A 19,076-nucleotide genomic window follows, 5' to 3' on the forward strand; every position below is an offset into this window, starting at 1 on the left:
AAATCTGAAGTTCTGAAAATAAGATGCAGTTTGAAGGTTAAATAATGATGATGATGATAATTAAAATAATAATTACAATAATAATTTAAAATAAAAATAAATAATGAAAATAAAAAAATAATATTTATTATTATTATGATAAATAAATCAATTATAATATAATAACCATTAAAATAAAATTAAATAATTATATTAAATACAATACAAAATAATAATAAATAAAATGAAATAATACTCAAATTAAATTATACTGTAAATAAAACAACAAAAATTAATAAATAAAATTATAATAAAAACAAAATAGTAATTAAAAATAATAATTAAAATAAAATAACAATAATAAATAAAATGAAATAATAATTTCAATAAATAATAAAAAAATTCAATTAAAATACATATTAATAAATAAAACCAAACCATAAATAAAATAAAATAATACTAAAATACATTTAAATAAAACTAAAACAATAATTAATAAATGAAATGATAATTAAAATAAAATAACAATAATAAAGGTAAAATAATAATTAAATAAATAAATAATATAATAAATAAAATGAAATAATAATTAAAATAAATAATAATAATATTTAATACAAATAAATAATAATAAATAAAACCAAACAAAAAATAAAATAAAAATAATACTAAAATTAAATTAAAATGAAAATAAAACAATAACTAATAAATAAAATGATAATTCTAACAAAATAACAATAATAAATACAAATAAAATAATAAATAAAATTAGATATTAATAAATACAATTAAATAACTATAAATAAAATATAAATAATAATTAAAAATTCAGTTTGAAGGTGTTGAACTGAACAATCTCAGATCTCAGCCATGCTTGCTGTATTCTTCCACCACTCTAGGAGTCGCTATTGCACTTTCAATAGGCCACTTTACACCCAACCTTTCCCCCCATGTTCCGTGTTCCTCTGAGTGGGTCACGTGTGTGTTCCGTGTTCCTCTGAGTGGGTCACGTGTGTGTTCCGTGTTCCTCTGAGGAGTGGGTCACGTGTGTGTTCCGTGTGTTTCAGGGCTACAAGATGGACGACCTGCTGAACTCGTACGTGAACATGTACCTGGACGAGAGGACGACGGTCCAACCGCGATACCAGTTCTTCACTTAATCAGCGAACGTCCGGTGCATCTCACGTCCAGCTGAGGCGTCATATAGGATTTATTTTATTAATTTAACTTAGACGTATTATAGAGGTTATACGTGTTTAAAAATGCCAGGAGAAGAAGCTTCTGGGTGCTGGGGTGGTGCAACACGATCTCAAGCTCTCAAGTTCGAATCTCAGCTCATCTGAACACGATTGGCTGTGTGTATGTAGGGGGCGGGACGATGGCCGAGACAGGGTTTCCTGTCACTTGTGTAACTGCGGCCTCTGGTGAGGCGTCTGCAGGAGGGGCGGTTGATCACAGATGGCCCTGACAGGTGAAAAGAAGTGATCCGCATCAGCAAGGAAAGAGAGAGAGAGTTCAGCTGCAGAAGCTTCTTAAATCCTCTGATTTTAACCACAAATAGCAACTAAAAAATTATAATTATTTAATTTTACGACTCAATTTCGTCCTCCGACAATCCAGAGAATCCAGCTGTTTCTGAAATAAAATTCTGCATGAATAAATCAGCGTTCTTGTTTTTGTTTTATGTTTTATATACCCACGTGCTTGAGCTTGAGTTTTTTCTTGCACGGCCTTGACAAGAGACCACTGTTCCATGTACTTTTTAACAGGTGGAGTTAAACTGAAGCTAGTCATATTTTATGGGCACAGAGAAGTCTCCAGCTGTAGTCAGTTGTTTAAGGACTCTCTGCGCCACTCTATTGTAAATCCATGCACAATAATACGCAGTTGTAGCCTAGTGGGTGAGATACTGGACCAGTAATCAAAAGGTCGCTGGTTCAAGCCCCACCTCTGCCAGGTTGTCACGGGTGGGCCCTTGAGTAACCCTCAGTTGCTTAGACTGTACACTATCACAGTACTGCGAGTTGCCCCGCCCCCTCTTTGTGGCTATAACAGGCTTCCCTCTTTTGGTTCGGTTTCTATCTGATGTGTTCAGACTCGGGACTATGTGCAGGCCACTTGAGTTCCAATCAAACACAGCAGCTCTTTAAGGACCTTCTGGTTTTTGAGGTTTAAAAGGAGTTTCCTCGAAATTCTTCTCTGCACCCACAAAACTGTGACCGATTTTTGGGGCTTGTGCGTGCAGCACCGGGACCTTGGCCACTTCCCGAGAGCTTGCGTCGGAGTAAAACGTCTGCAGGACTTTCATGTCTCTGAAGGGTGTCACGTCTCTGTGCCTGGTTTTCGGAAAACACATTCCTCATGCAGCGAGATCGTCTGTATTCACTAACACTACAGCGTGTAGGTGACGTCTCGGCCCGTGCACTCACAATCAGGGTTCTGTCCGGGTCGTATGTCCAGAGCTTTGTGTGTATTCGGTTAGCGAGGCTCCTTGGCGTGGCCGTGTTGTGCCGGGCTTCGATCCAGAGCCGAGTTTAGTGCACGACGTCCTTAGCACACGTTCTCAGTGACAGGGGGACAGACGTAGCCGAGGGGGTAGAACTTTGATCGTGGGTTTGAATCCCGGCTCTGCTGTTGCAGCCACCGTTGGGCCCCTGAGCAAACATGCAGTTTCTGGATTTCATTGCAGATGTGCAGCCTGGCTGTTTCTGCTGATTAGATTAGCAGGTTGCGCTGTTGCCTCGCAGCCAGAAGGTCCTGGGTTCGATTCCCAGCATGTTCTCCCCGTGTACGTGTGGGTTTCCTCTGGATGCTCCGGCAATTAGGGGGCAGTCGAAGCCTAGCGGTTAAGGTACTGGACTAGTCATCGAAAGCTCGCTGGTTCAAGCCCCACCACTGCCAGGTTGTCACTGTTGGGCCCTTGAGTGAGGCCCTTAACCCTCTAATGCTTATAGAATTTATTGTCACATTTCTGGAAGTCGTTCAGAAAGTCTCACCCCCAACACAAGTCCAAATACATGCAGTCAGACTAACTGGAGCTACTAAACTACCCCAAGTGTGTGTATGTGTGTGTGTATGTGTGTGTGTGTTCTGTGATGGACTGGCATCCTGTCTAAGGTGTTTCAGACCCACCTGGACCCTGACCAAGATAAAGTGGTGGTAAAACAGACAGTGAATGAATGAATGAATGAATGAATGAAACAGAGACACGTTGTGCTAGTGTATATATTAATATTTAATATTACAGAGGTGTGAAATGTTCCAGAACGTTCACATCTTAACAGAGAGCGTCGACTCTCACGCGAATGGGAATAAACACACGGTGTGGGTCTGGTATCACGTTTCAGCAAGAATACAAAATATATTAATATATAATATTCTGATTTTATGATAAAATACTGTAAACGATATGAGGACACGAACATCACGCAGCTCACCGGCCAGCGGATTGAGCGCAGAGGAACGTCCCCGAAACGTACACACACACACACACACACACACACACACATTCCTACAGACAGTAAACACACAGAAGAATGGGCGCGCTGCTTGTCGGAGGATGAAGGGCGTTCGAAGAGCAGCCAGAAGGAAAATGAAAGGAACGTAAAGGTGGAGCAGCTCCACCACAACACCTCCACGCCGAGCCTCCAGCAGACATTCAACGGCACATAGTAAAGTCATGAGGTCAGGAATCTGACACATTTCACCCTGCATCATGGCCCTGTGTGAAACCCAGCGCTCTCTCTGCTCAGACGCATTTCCCATCATCCTACACTTGAGAAGAGGGCGTGTCTAAATTCTTAGATCGCTTAAAATGCTCCTAACTGAGGCGCCTTAATTCTGAGCGATGATCTGACCGAATGACGAGTCAATTAAAACAACCTTAAATAATCCAGTTTCCTCTTTCTTACCTCCCAAAATCATGCAGAAGATGGATCGGCTGCCCTAAAAAGCCTTTCACTGAGTGATCGGTGGCGATTCAAATCAGTCTTTGCCCCCTCTGACCAAGAATTACAAAGTTGAACACATAGAGGGTCTAAATCCTGTGAATCACAAATCTGGTCCCCTGTACGAACACCTCAGCATGTTCTCCCAACTTCCAGCGTCCCGTCCACGGACGGCAGCCTCCGATCCTCCCTACGGAGTGTTGAGCAGCTTCTTTGTGTATATAATCCTGTACAGAAGGCCAGCGATGGAGTTCCTGCCGTCTGCTGTTACACTCATATGAAGATCTCCAGAGCTTCTGCCTTCACGTCGTCCAGACCTACGAACGGATCCACGAGCTTCTGCTTTACGGGCTCTGGGAAACCGAACACAAGCCATCATGAGCGTTTATGTTTTTGTGTTCATACTAGGGCTGGGCGATTTTGCAAAAAAAAAAATCTCGATTATTTTTAAATTATTACTGATTCTCGATTACGATTTAGATTTTTTTTAAACTTGTATAATGCAATTGAAAAAAAAGACTCAAAATTCTTCTTTTTTTTTTTACATTTTCATTTAAAAGACTGCAGAAATGCAAAAATAGTAACAGCACCACCTATAATTATCCTTTCAAGGAACTCAAACTTTATAACAATAACTGTATAACAATAATTAACAATAATTAAAACAAAATAGAAATCTTAATTAGCTATATCCTTTATAAGAATATCTCACAAACAACTCATTTTAAATACTGTGCAGCAGAACCTCCTTACATTAAGAAAAGTGCAAAACCACAAACAGTTCTTTACAGGTTTCTTAAAAGGAACTCGAGCCTGTTTATTGTTTCCACCACTGAAGTGAGTCTGTATCAGTATCTACACCAGGTAGGGGGGGGGGGGGGGGGGGGGCATCAAGTAATCACTCAGCTCATCTTTGATTTTGTCCTCTTGTGACTGGGGGGGGGGATGGAGGTCTTAAGATCTGCTTCTAACAATAGACTACAATTCCCATGCTCCCACGGACTGTCACGTGACTATCACATGTCCCCTGTCAGCCAAAACTTTCCTTAATTTATATTCCGCGAGCGTCTGCTCAGTTTCGGCCTCGTGACATGTTAGTATTTTAATTAAAATATAAAGTTTGTCAACAATCGCGATTGTCACATTTCTAACAACGTGTGAAAACGTTCATTCGATTTAACCGAATTAATCGTGAAAATCGCCCGGCCCTAGTTCGTAGTCCAAGCGTCCGGACATCCGGAGTGACAGGCTAGAATTCCCTGTGCTAACAGTCCCCGACTCGCTCGGTTCTCACACTGGAGCAGATCGATGAGCGGCGGGAGTGGAGCGATATTTAATCAATATGAACTGACCCCTCAGCAAACTGTGTAATCACTAATTCGTTCAGCTTTTTCCATCCCTCGTGTACATCAGACTGTAAGCACGTGTGTGTGTGTGTGAGTACTGACCCGGTCTGGACCTGGTCCTGGAATCCTGCTCTGGTCCCCCGGCTGTCTGCACGTCCGTCTGGCCGCTTCCTGGATCGGAGTAAACGCAGAACCACCAGTTAGCGAATGACTTATTTGAATATTAACGTCGGATCCGATGGCTCCCACTTTTTCAGGCGCTTACCTTCATCCTGGGAGGAACTTGTGTCAGATGGGGACACGCCCTCTCCCGCTTCACCTTTGTCTCGTCCCTGCTGTAGGCGATGCTGCAGGACGTTAATGACGGCGTCTTTCTCCATCACCTGCCTGTACAGAGAACGGATCCTACCAAAACACATTGAGGGGTGTGTCAATATCGTAAGTCTCCACTTAGGACCTGCGTATACCCTGGTGACCATGTACATCGTTTCTCCAGACTATCCTGACTTCTGTTTGGGTCAGGTACTGGACTAGTCATCGGAAGGTCGCTGGTTCAAGCCTCACTACTGCCAGGTTGCCACTGTTGGGCCCTTAAGCAAGACCCTTAACCCTCAACTGCTTAGACTATCTTGTCGCTGGCTGTCCTCTTCCTCTTTTACCTTCAACTCTTCCGAGCGTTTTCTTTACGACGAACCGGTTCTTCTCGTCATGTGTCCTAAATAAACGAGCTTCGCTTCGGTCGCTCGGGTATCACGGCGGTCTATCGCACCAGTTCACCAGCGCTGGGATTCGGGTCCGAATCACACAGATATGATTGGCCATGTCTGAGGAAGAAGGATGGCTGGAACTTGGACCTGCTGCAACCCTGACCTTTAGCTGTACAAGCGTAGCACCGGTGAGTGTCACAGCATTAAATTGCGCTAACTCTACCTCTAAAATCCAGGGTTTGAAACCCCTGTGGTGCTACCGATCAGTCGGGCATCTACATGCAGACAGGATCGTCTATGAATGAATTGGGATCCTGTCCGGTGTGTGTTAGTGCACTGGAACCCACTGGACCCACTGCTACCCTGACCAAGACAAGGAGGTGGTGAACATGTGATATTAATGTGCTTGTACGCGTACCTGTTCTCTACCTCCTGACCGCGGACCCCAGCTGGAGGCAGATCCTCACTGAAGCTGGTTCTGGATGACTGGCAGGGCGAGTGGTTGATGATGGTGGTGTCTCTGTGAGAAGATCAGAGGACGACTGAGTACGGCGGGTACACTGGGGTGGTATCAGGGCACGGCGCGATTTTTTACACCGGTATTTACCTCTGTGCGGCGGCGGTGGCGGCTGCGTCCATGGCGAACTCCATCATCGTTTTCTCCTCCAGGTACTTCTGCTGCCAGCGCGTCATGTCGGCCTCCAGGGCCAAAATGCGCTCCTCTCGTTCCCTCAGACGCTCCTGCAGGAGGCTCGCTGAGGACGCCGGCACGATGCCGCCCGCAGAACCCTGGGTCTGCCTCTGGAATGGTAGAGTTGTTTAGTAATTAGAAGGGTGTCCCAATGCTCCTGTCCATCGTACGCTGGTTTTGTACGAGCGTGTACCTGCTGGTTTCGGAGTATCCGCAGCTCCTGCTCCAGCCGTGTGCGCAGGCGCAGCTCCAGACTCTCTCTTTTCTCGCAGGTAGCCTGCAGCTGAGCCAGCGCCCCCTGCAGACGCTCCACGTGCTCTACGTACGCGTTCTTCCTCTGCAGCTCGGCCCGGAGCCGCCGGCCGCGCGCCTGCGCCGAGCTGCTCTCCTCACGCAGGAGCTGCACCTCACGCTCCAACCGCGTGCAGTTCAACTGCTGCTCCTCTTCTGGAAATACGGCAAACGAAGACGTGGTTATACAGGTGCGGTCTGCTAATCGGGGAACAGCTTCGAATGCTGTTCACACTGAAAATACACATGAGGGAGGGACTCGAGTGTGAAAGCATCACCGCGACTGCTCGGATAGTAAGAAAAACGATAAAACGGAACATGGGGACGATCATTTAGGGTGTGTGAATCAAAATAACTTTGTAGTTCTACAATTACTGACTGTAGTCCGTCTATTTCTCTGCATGCTGTTCTTCAATGGTCAGGACCCCCACAGAGCAGGTATTATTTAGGTGGTGGATCATTCTCAGCACTGCAGTGACACTGACATGGTGGTGGTGTGTTAGTGTGTGTTGTGCTGGTATGAGTGGATCAGAGACAGCAGCGCTGTCACTGCTGGACTGAGAATCGTCCACCAACCAAAAACATCCAGCCGACAGCGCCCCGTGGGCGGCGTCCTGTGCCCACTGATGAAGGTCTAGAAGATGAGCGACTCAAACAGCAGCAATAGATGAGCGATCGTCTCTGACTTTACATCTACAAGGTGGACCGACTAGGTAGGAGTGTCTGATAGAGTGGACAGTGAGTGGACACGGAGTTTAAAAACTCCAGGAGCGCTGCTGTGTCTGATCCACCACCTAAATAATACCTGCTCTGTGGGGGTCCTGACCATTGAAGAACAGAATGAAAGGGGGCTAACAAAGCATGTAGAGAAGCATACAAAGTGCTTCTATATGGTAAGTGGAGCTGATAAAATGGACAGTGAGTGTAGAAACAAGGAGGTGGTTTTAATGTTATGGCTGATCTGTGTATGTAGGTATAAATATTACATATAAAAAATATAATATCAGATATAGATATGATGAAATCGTATAATCAATATGATTCCACACCCTGTTATCGTTAGGATGTCTGAAACTAACAGCATGTTTGTGCTGTACTCGCTGCTTTAAAGAATTCGGTTGGGAAATCTCACTTACGCACGACTCTGGGGAATGCGAAGCAAAAAAAATAAGAGAGAACCAGAGTGGAGTCCGTCAGCGGCCCTGTCTCCCACCGCCGGAGGGAAAAACAATGCCTGATCTGTTCGCCTGACATGACAGGGTCGCCGCACGGCGCCGAACTGACCCTAACGTCTCATCTTTCCAGAGAGAGGTCACGTCTAGGCCGTCTGTGGTTTAGATTCCTGAGTGGGAACACGGCAGCTTCACACAAAAGTGACTTCCAGGAATCCACCCGAATGTTAACAGGTCGCTTCTTATCAGGTGTGAGTAAGTCGAACGGTCATTCACGCTCCGAGTTAAACTGGTTTCGAACGAACCCTTGGGCTTTACATGGAATGTGTGTGCACTTTATCAGGGTGACATCTGTAATAAAAAAACTATCATTTCTATGTGATAAAACACATAGTTCATCCTTTCCTTTCCTTTCTCTCTAGTGCCGTTCGTACCTGCCGTGGAGATCAGCAGTGGGCCGTAGTTCGAGAATCATGCCCTTCTGCCTTGCCATTTATTGACGTGTTGTTGCCTAGTCGAGCGTTAATTCGCTCCAGGTGGACGTGTTCCTATTCACCACGGCTTCTTGCCACGTTCTCCGTCGGCAAGCCGTTTTCTCTCGGAACCGCGACGCCAGACTCGATCTGGTGGGGATTTCTGACGGCACTCAGCCAGCGTGATGAAATCCTTTCCAGTGTGGGCCCCGCGATCAGATCCACTCCGTGTTTTCCTTTCTCTTCCCCTTACTGAGAACTTTCTCTTTCCTGTCCACTTCATTCGTTGTCGCTTAGTTTTATTTTATTTTATACCCTGGTGAAAATTGAGAACCCTTGATGAACCAATTCTGCCGTATTTCCTGCTGTAATACCAACACATTTACGTGTTGTAGCTCGGAGTTCCTTCATTTCGAGTCGTTGAGTTGCTGATTATGACATGGATTGTTTGTTTTCATGTCTCGTGTGCTTTAAACCTTCGTTTACAATCATTCTGGCATATAATAAATCCTCTGCCTGGTAACTCAGACAGGCTGTTGAGATGTATTAATAAGAGAACATATTCACACTCACTCTGCAGGAGCAGTTTTGCGATCACACGCTGGGTATGCTCGGCCGCTTCGGCATCTTTCTCCGCCTGCGTGCCGCTGCGCTCCAGGCTCTCTGTATAAAACATGAGCACGGTTCGATAACGGGCTCGTACAGACGCCTCCTCACGTCAGTCTCGTTGCGATTTGTTGTGTTTTTTTACCTCTCAGCTCAGTGTTCATGTCCTGAAGTCTCTTGTTCTCAGAGGTCAGCTTGCTCCGGAGAGTCTGCTCTAGAGATTCTCTCTTAACGCAGCCCTGCATCAGGGTTTCGTAGGCCTCCGAAATCCTTCGGACCTCCTGCTCCAGCTGCAGGATCATACAGATGTTGTGAGTAATGAGTACAGTGCAGTATTTCATATCAAGCTGCTAAAGGGCTTTTATTACGACCACTGTATACACCGATCAGCCATAACATTAAAACCACCTCCTTGTTTCTACACTCACTGTCCATTTTATCAGCTCCACTTACCACATAGAAGCACTTTGTAGTTCTACAATTACTGACTGTAATCCATCTGTTTCTCTGCATGCTTTGTTACCCCCTTTTATGCTGTTCTTCAATAATCAGGACCCCCACAGGACCACCACAGAACAGGTATTATTTAGGTGGTGGATGATTCTCAGCACTGCAGTGACACTGACATGGTGGTGGTGTGTTAGTGTGTGTTGTGCTGGTATGAGTGGATCAGACACAGCAGCGCTGCTGGAGTTTTTAAACACCTCACTGTCACCGCTGGACTGAGAATAGTCCACCAACCAAAAACATCCAGCCGACAGCGCCCCGTGGGCAGCGTCCTGTGACCACTGATGAAGGTCTAGAAGACGACCGACTCAAACAGCAGCAATAGATGAGCGATCGTCTCTGACTTTACATCTACAAGGTGGACCGACTAGGTATGGACAGTGAGTGTAGAAACAAGGAGGTGGTTTTAATGTTATGGATGATCGGTGTACCAACTTCTGTCGTTTCTATAGGCATCCACTTAATGCCACCACACTTTAGCCCTAATAAAATCCATTAATAGCTTGAATATACACAGTCCTATCATAATTACAGACCATAAACCCTCCTAGGTGAGCAGCATTCCTCAGAAATCAGCATAAGAACGACTTTTTTACCTCAGTAATCCTCAGTTATTCTTAATTCTGTTTACCTGACAGGCAGTGCATTAAAGCACGGCTGTAATCACAATATATATTCAGATATGCTCAAAATGCCCCCTAATATACTGATGTAAAAATTATAAATAAACATATTCCACTAAATAGCTTTTGTGTACTATTAGGATCCAGCAGAGTTCCGAACAGCTGTTGATACAGCAGGAATGTTTAGGAATAGCAGAACCACTTCCTTAACTCCGACCCCAATGTTTAATTCATGCCAAACATGCCAAACAGGACTCTCTAACGAAGGCTGCACCAATTATACAAGTCAAACAAAACACACATATTATAATCAGGTGATATTTGTGCTTTTGTTGTTGTTGTAGGAGTTACTGTTTAAATCCCTACAGATGTTTTAAATCTCTGTTTGCTTATGGGCTGTGATGGGTTCGAATCATGGGCTAGGCTCACAAATATAGAAGGTGCACGGCGTTACATGAACCCAGCCATTGGTGGGACATATAAGTGCACCCTCAGTGCCGGTTTAAAATTCTGTTTAAGATTCTGTTTGTTCCGTTTATTAAGAATTCATAAAAAAAATGTTGGTGTATTGAATTACAGTCCGAGAAATCTACACTGGCTGAATTCCTGTGAACTATAATCATGATCTAGTATTTAGTTTGTGTCGTGTCAGATTCTTCTCGTTGTTTTTTACGTTTCTTTGACAAACAGAACATTCCTATCATCTTCTTAGTGACCGAGTGTTACACCCTTAGCTGTAATCCTCAAACACACGGCTCAGCAGGTCCGGGACCCTGTGAGGCATGGCATGGAAACAATAAAGCATTGACGCGGATTCAGGCCAGGTGAGTTTACACAAGGCGGTGCCTCCCATCCCCTGCAATTATCATTCCTGAGGAGTGAGAGAACGCCGAGCTATGTTGACGCAACCCTGGAAAAACTTCACAGTCGTTTTCAAGCCGGACCGAAGTTAAACGCGCGGCTGAGGGATGATTCGGCACCGAGTGACCTCAGAGGTTTAACCGGCACAAACGTTTATGACTAAAATATCACATTTACACTGAGACTGGATTTGGATCTGACAGTCTCTGGCGTAGCTTCCGAGGTTAGCTCTACGTTCGGTGCCTTAATTAGCTTCAGAAACGTGTCTGCTGATTGCTCGCTGTTTTGTTTCTCTGTTTGTCTCAGAACAACAATCCCTGCCCAAATAAGCTCCCTACCCTGGCAGCCTCCTCCCAAATGGAGTATTTAACCTATAATCGTCACATGCCTGGGTCACGACCAGTGAAGAATGCTTGGTATCTCTTAGTGGTGTGATTAACGTAGCATGCATTGATCTACACATTCCTAGCGAGCAATAGAAGGACAAAGTGCCTCGGTAATCACCTTGAAAATTCCTGTTCACTTAAACAAGCCACACTGCTCAAAAACACCAGCGATATGTAAAATAATGATCAGGATCGAGGAAGCAATAAACAAAACTAAACAGGGGAGCTGATCTTACCTTTTGAATTCTGCAGGCCTTTTCCGTGTGGCCCTCCAGCTCCCGTCGCAGCCTTTCGTTCTCCTTGGCGAGGAGCTCCATCTGTAGCGAGACCTCCCTGCCAGCAGGGGGCGGGCTGCGGAGAGCGTGATGGGCTTCAGGGGTCTGCACATGTGGAATGATCCTGTATGAGAAAGCGAGGCTTATCATTTGACAGAGAAAATGATCAGTCACTGTGACGCGCATGAGTCGACGTCTAATGTTAATCGTGATCACAAACGCACCGGCGGTGCATCTGTACAGCAGGTACTCATTACATTCCACGTGGATGAGAGCTACCTGGGTAGGCAGCAGTTTCGGGCTCATTAGCGTTCGAGATCCCTGATTCAGATGGAATTTGTATGCAGATGCATCCTTCTCAGCATTTGGGAATCTAACTCTGGTAATGAGACTATATTAAGTCATTTAAATCATTATATTTTTACATTCCAGAACTACTGTTTTGCTTGTGTGGTGTGAGTTCCAACCATAATCCCAGCTCAACAAAAGATTGAATCACTTACTCTAAGAGAAAACACGTACTATATAATTACCGCATTCCAAATATAATTGCTATTCCATTCGTCTAAATGCTTGCGTGCAAATTTGGACCTGTAAGTATGTGTTTATCTTCTAACAGAGGAATTTTGAAAGGGTTTACGTGTGTAACAACAAAAAACGAACCCTAAATAAACCCAATATGCAGGATGTGTAACCGAGGTTGAACAACACCGTGGCTCAAAAGCCCCAAACGAAAAGCATAACGACAAAATACCGGAAACATCCACAGCCACAACGGAGAAGGTGGACGGCAATTAATGACCCTGCGCTCAGCGTGAATCCATAATTGGGGCCCAATTTTTCGACACTGATGTTCCTGGAGTTCCCAGGTAAAAATAAAGAGTGACGGCATTTGTGTCAGCAGAAAACCAGACCAATTCAAGCCTCGCATTACGGTTCCAAGAGAGAGCAGGCTGCCAAGTGAGGAGCCGGCAACTACGTGAGGAAGAAACCGTAATAAATAGGAACACTTCAACCTGGAGCGAATTAACACTCAACCAGGCGTCAACAGGTCACTGTCTGTTAGGAGGAACTGACATGTCAGTCATCTGCACTTCCATTCCCCTGCACCGGCCATAAATTACCGTTATACTGTTGTATTGTTTTCTAAGTAACTGTTGTTCCTGCTGTTTTTACGTCATCCTGCAACTCTTTACGACTGACTGCTTACTGCTAGAACTTGATGTACCTGTAATAACCTGTAAATATTTACATTTACATTTTCAGCATTTAGCAGACGCTCTTATCCAGAGCGACTTACAGAAGTGCTTCTATAGTGAACATTTCATTTCTCAAGTTTAGGAAAACAACAGTCAAAGAACACAAATCTGCTAAAACCTGTTAAAACCAAAGTGCTGCTTTTTTTTTTTTTTTTTTTTTCTAAATGGAAAAGAATGGAACAAAATGTTAGTAAATAAGTACAAGTCAGCTTAAGTGTTTAGTAAAAAGGTGATGAAGGTTTTTAATCGTTTTTTAAAGACAGCAAGAGACTCAGATGTTCGGACAGACAGAGGAAGTTCGTTCCACCACTTGGGCGCTAGAACAGAGAAGAGCCTTGATGCTTGTCTTCCTTTAGTCCTGGATGGGGGCTCAAGTCGAGCGAGACTAATGGCTCGGAGGTTGCGTGGTACAGAGCGGGGTTTGATAAGGCCACGAAGGTAGCTTGGGGCTGGTCCTTTTTTGGCTTTGTAGGCGAGCGTCAGTGTTTTAAACTGAATGCGTGCAGCTACAGGAAGCCAGTGAAGAGAACGTAGCAGTGGGGTGATGTGGCAGTGTTTGGGTTGGTTAAAAACCAGACGGGCAGCTGCATTTTGAATGAGCTGTAAGGGTTTAATCGTGGACATGGGAGCTCCAGCCAGGAGGGAGTTGCAGTTGTCCAACCGTGAGATAAATAAATAATAAATATTTTGTTAAAATTGTTTGTTAAATTTGTTACAATTAAAAAATAGTTTAAATAAATAAACGCAAAGTCTTTTTTACCTGTTGTGTTGTGAGTAGGAAGGTGGTGGAGGCCGTAAATAAAAGCTCTCCACCTCCTGAGTGGTTCCCTGGTGGTTGTGCTGCATCTGCTGTTTACTTCGATAGCCAGCTATCTGCGGGTAGCTACACGAAGAACTCACGCTTAACAATTCTTTGCGTTGGACGGAGAGTTGCATCAGCCGCTCGCTGAGCGACCTGCCGTGGCTTTGTTTGCTGTCCTCCAAACAGATCTGTCCATCCTGGTACCACTGAGGAGCCAGGAACTGAGAGTTCGCCCTGGCCTGCTCGTACGTGGGCAGCTGTTCGTGGTGGTGGTGAAGCCCATAAATCTCTGAATGCTGGAAGTCGGTGTGGTGCTCTTGGCCCTGCGGTTCCTGTCTCTCCTCCCGAGACAGACTGCCCGGGGAGGAACGTGAGCTCCCGGGACCTCCGTTCACGCCAATGCGCAGGGCCTGTTGCTGGATGGCCAGCAGGGTGCGAGTGTCGGTGGGGTTTCCGTAACGCAGCTGCTCCTGGATCAGTCGGTGCAGCACGGTGCATGGGGCCTCCTCCGTCCGCATTTTATTTAGGACGGTAGTGCAAATTCAAGACCTGTATAGGAAGATAAACAGGACAAGACAATGGTATTGAAATTGAACATATACAGTACATGACAAATATCTCCAAATAGTTATTTTTAGTTACAAATACTGCAAACAAACGTAAACTTGCTCAGAAATTCAATGAATAGGCTTTGATAAATACAGCTGCATGGTTGTATACTATTTACTTAATATTCAAATCAGGGTTATCATAATGTTAGCCAGTTTCCTGCACTTTATTAAAAACCTGAAGGATTTTTAGCACAACAAATCTTTAAACACAGAAATATATATTATCAGACGGACATAGTAATAACTGTAAATCACTCACAATGTTGTGAATTAAAAATAAAATACAGGTGAATTTACTAGAATTGGAATTTAAATCAATATGCATACACATTGAATTCTTTATACAGCCATATCTTCGAAATAAACATGTTGTAGTATAACATTTATATACTAAATGCTGAATTTTTATAATGTACGGAACACTGTTACTACGTATACCCATGCATTCCTATGGGATGTACGGAACACTGTTATCGCGCTGTCACAATATACATATAAATCTAAATCTCTCGATATATTATTTCCCCAAAAGTCACTGCTGTGAAATATAGCTGTTTATTTTATCCCTTTTACATCAAACCACTTATTAACCTTAAAAATTAATTGTAATTTATATATTTAACGTCACCAAATTAGCACCAGATGCTACTCTAACCGTTAAACTGAAAAAAACACAAGAAACAATTCGAAATAAACTCACCTAATCCTTTTTAACACTAATCAGAGCTCGTTGGATGGTTGTGTACTTGTAGTAATAATCCTTTAAATGTGTTTAAATCTCGTTTTTTATATTTATTTCATGTTTTAAAACGTAATATTTACATACGACGATAACAACGCTCTGAATCATGTAGCTCTGAGCCGCGAGCCGAGCGCGCGGTTAATAAATAGCTCAGCAACAGCAACAGCGCGAGACGAGGGGAGGGGGCGGGGCGTGTTCACCTCGACTGGAATGTGTGGAATGTGCGCGCGCGCTCTGATTACAGTGATGAGTGTTCAGGCTCTCTTTAGGGAGTCACATTCATAGAGTCGGTTCACACATAGGAGTCGAATGTCTCTTTATTTACTAGTTGCATTACATGTTGTCTAAAAAAAAAGCAAATATTATCGATAATGTGACCAGTAATAAATTAAGTCTGTCTGTGCATTTGTAGTCTAACATCTTACTATAGCTCCTAGGTAATTAAACAACATTAAATTTATGTGGCTTATTAAAATACTTTATAAATGGGTATCCCTGTCTTGCACATACTGTTTCAGAGTAAAACAGGACCCGTAGCTACACTGCTGATAACAAAATGAAGGCGGCTGATGAAAAAAAAAATTTATAATATGTAAAAATATGTTATTACAATCAAAATTAGTTTTAAAACGACTTTTCACCGCGAACCGACTCCAAATTCAAAGAACCGACTCGTTTGCGAACGTCACGTCAGTATCAGGCGAAAAAAACCGTTAGTGGCGGTTGGGGTCAAATGTAGCTGCTAACAGGCTAACAGATCTGTCTACGATACATATCTGTCAGTGTACATCGAATAAATAAAGATACTAACATTAATAAGGATTTTATATTACATATGAGGTTTATAAAGTCATCATAAACGGTTAGTGGTAGCTCAGTGATTAAGGAACTGGTCTCAGAAGGTTGCTGTTCAAGCCCCACTTATGCTAAGCTGCCAGTGTTGGGACCCTGAGCAAGATTCCAAACCCTCAACTGCTTGCACTATATCAGTCACAAATATGAGTTTCTTTGGATTAAAAAGTACATCTTATTTGCTGTAAACATAAATAAAAAAATAACTGAAAAGACTTAAGTGTTTACATTATGGATTTAACAAACATGCCATATTAAGTCCGATAGACAGCAAGCATATTCATTTTTATTAGGGGTTATTTACTTATATCCATGTCAATAAAACACATTTACATTACAACAGACTTTGCTTTCTGAAAAGAAAAGCATTAAACCCTGTTTTAATAATTCATATCCAAGAGAAAATGGTGTCAACTGTATGAAACATTGTTGAAGTCAGTTGGATGAATGAAATTTTTTTTAGCCATCTAAATAGTCAAAAAGAGGCTTAATTTACCTCTATGTTCATTACATATGAGTGGCAAGCACTTAAATAAGTAAGTGGAGAAACATAAAAAGTGCAGATGCTTGCAGACTGGTTGTAGTTACATGATATGCATGATGCATGGTGGATCTGGATCAAGAAGATAGATAGATAGAGAGAGAGAGAGTATGGAGTGAAATATTATTATTATATATTATTATATAAGAGTGAAAAAGACGGAATGATGTTATTTTTAATAGATTTTAGTATTCTGGAGAGTCACTGTGACTAAAAAAGGAGTACATTGACAGGTAGAGTGTTCTGGGTATATAGAATACCAGTGCAAAATTAAAGAGGCATCCCTACAAATTGATTTGGCCTTTGTTGGCTACTACTTTACCAATAAAAAAATAGTGCACCAAGTAGTGAGTACTTTCACAGAGCAACTGTTTAACTGCCAAGAACAGTCAGTGGTTGTGTAATATTTTGGGAAGTAATCTGACCTACTGTTGCGGGAGCAGATAACAGGAATGCAGTAGTTATAAGCATTAAAAGCTTGTTGAGCAACACATAAACTGTTTTCGGGCAGATTGAGGGCAGGGTATTTCCAGCCATGCCCCAGACAGGATGACTCAATGGAAAAAAAGCATAGTGACAAAGGCGTCGTTACAGGTGTAAGCAAAGAATTCTGGTCATTAGCAAGTCTCTACAAATTTGCGGATGTCTGAGTTTTACGAGACTTGAAGGTAAGTGTGAGAACGTTAAAGCACTTCCTTATTACAGGAATGCATGCTTGTCACAACTGGATCTGACCTCGTTCACTCTTCCTCAGTCTCTCAGACAGGGCTGTGACGATCGCAAGTGATGAAACAATCTGAAATATTTATACTAGAGGTTTACTGATTTACTCTTTTGAATTTTATAGGGTCTTGGGATGGGATGTCATGGTTGGAGTGCATTATTGGGCATTTTAGGCATGTTTGTTATTGTTGTGGATTTGTTGGGATTATTTACTGTAAACAGCAGCTAAAGTCAGATAATCCATTAGGTACTAGAGGGCAGAATATGAAGTAGATCTCCACCCTTTAAATCCCTAAAAAAGTAGAGATGTTCTACTGGAAATATTGTCCAACGTCCCACCAGAAACTATCCAGCCTGTTGAATTAAAGCATGAAGAGAGGAAGAAGGAAGCTGATCTAGAAATAAAGGCTTGTCCTACTCCTGATCAGCTTTTAAAATGAATATATTGTATGAAATACTCCAAGAATCATTGAATAAATGTAGTCAACCCTTATCTCTCACTCTAGTCTTCTCCAGTTCCTCAATTGCTTTTTCAGGAAGACCTGGATCATAATGCCTCCTCCGACATTTGTCCAATCTTGCACCACGCTAAGCTCCATGTAACCCCTTCCTTCTCTCAAACACGTCCAATTGTGTCTGTGTGGACACCCGGCCAGGTCGGTGGCTCTGCTATGATTCAAACCCTCTGCAGTGATGTGCCACCCAAGCACCCAAAGTTTGAGAACCACTTGGCTAATGTGTACCGCTCATGAGTTAGAGTAACAGACGAGTGTCCTGTCCACATTGCGCCCAATATTTCGGAGAAAGGTTCCTGATTCCTAATAATGGAATAAATGCAAAACTATATAATCATGTTTGTTTATTTAACAAATACTCTGGATAACTTCCTCATCAACGCTGAGCCCGTATGTGGGCTGAACTGGAACTTCTTCATTCCTTCTGACCTTTTCTCAAAATCCTACATGCTTGTTTGTACAAAAATAGCTTGTAAGTTTGGAGGGGAATCACAAGAACCCATGAGGAAACCAAAGAGGAGAAAGAACTGCCTGTTGAGAGATGAGACAGAAGGAATGAGGCTCGGTTCAGCCGGGATTAGCTGCGATCAATCAGGTCATTCAGAGTGAATTCCACGAAACAGACCAGCACTCGCTGGGGGGTACGATTGTAGTCCACTCTCACCACAGTTCTTCTTTCATGGGTTGCATATTTTTGTGGCATCTGTGTGCTTTTACTAGACGACTGAAGCACAAAGGCTTGAGCTGTTTAATGGCCTGAATCACTCAGGGCTGCTGGCTTCACATCTAAAAACAAACATCTCACTTCACAGACACTGGATTTAGATTCGATGCTTTACATAACCAGGTTAGAATAAAGCTTTGGGTGAAAATAAAAAGTACTCAGCCTGAAACACTGAAACCCTAAACTGGATTAGATTAAATGTATCCTAAAAGGTATTTTTAAGTTATTATTTACAAGCAGAACGTTCTCTTTTTGTCATGTAGGACTTTTATGGAGGAGTTTTAATCAGAATGTTCATGGACAGACGTTTTTGTTTGTTTTGTAGCTTTTATTTCTACAGCAACAAAAGGTTTCAGTCAAAAACTTTGGAATCAGCTTGTAGAGTTTCTTCCATCTCACATACTTCTGCTAGAACACAACACGGTCTCTGCCAAACTCAGTCA

General features: G+C 43.0%; 2 protein-coding genes across 2 annotated transcripts in view; one reads left to right on the forward strand and one right to left on the reverse strand.

The window, feature by feature from the left end:
- The window catches only part of myo7bb (myosin VIIBb), a 34,099-nt gene extending 32,459 nt beyond the window's left edge, over positions 1–1,640 (forward strand). The window contains exon 47 of the mRNA XM_063017110.1: positions 1,047–1,640. Coding sequence (XP_062873180.1) covers positions 1,047–1,139 — 93 coding nt within the window. The 3' untranslated portion in view covers positions 1,140–1,640. The remainder of the gene's footprint in view (positions 1–1,046) is intronic.
- Positions 1,641–3,196: 1,556 nt separating this feature from the next.
- Positions 3,197–15,336, reverse strand: amotl2b (angiomotin like 2b). The gene is made up of 11 exons (XM_063017111.1): positions 15,237–15,336; positions 13,884–14,474; positions 11,826–11,988; positions 9,358–9,502; positions 9,180–9,269; positions 6,864–7,117; positions 6,587–6,780; positions 6,398–6,499; positions 5,538–5,677; positions 5,375–5,443; positions 3,197–4,279 (listed from the first exon to the last, which is right to left on the reverse strand). The coding sequence occupies exons 2-11, from the start codon at positions 14,441–14,443 to the stop codon at positions 4,200–4,202; spliced, it is 1,797 nt and encodes a 598-aa protein (XP_062873181.1). The 5' UTR covers positions 14,444–14,474; positions 15,237–15,336; the 3' UTR covers positions 3,197–4,199.
- Between the last annotated feature and the right edge of the window lie 3,740 nt (positions 15,337–19,076).

This window comes from Trichomycterus rosablanca, chromosome 20 (genome assembly GCF_030014385.1).
Source record: "Trichomycterus rosablanca isolate fTriRos1 chromosome 20, fTriRos1.hap1, whole genome shotgun sequence".
Taxonomy (NCBI): Eukaryota; Metazoa; Chordata; class Actinopteri; order Siluriformes; family Trichomycteridae; genus Trichomycterus; species Trichomycterus rosablanca.

Coding starts and splice junctions, on each gene's coding strand:
- amotl2b (XM_063017111.1), bottom strand. CDS start 14,443: ATGCGGACGGAGGAGGCCCCATGCACCGTGCTGCACCGACTGATCCAG. Junction 7,118..9,179: donor CGCAAAACTGCTCCTGCAGA/GTGAGTGTGAAT, acceptor CCGTATTTCCAG/AAGAGGAGCAGCAGTTGAAC. Junction 6,500..6,586: donor GCCACCGCCGCCGCACAGAG/GTAAATACCGGT, acceptor ATCTTCTCACAG/AGACACCACCATCATCAACC.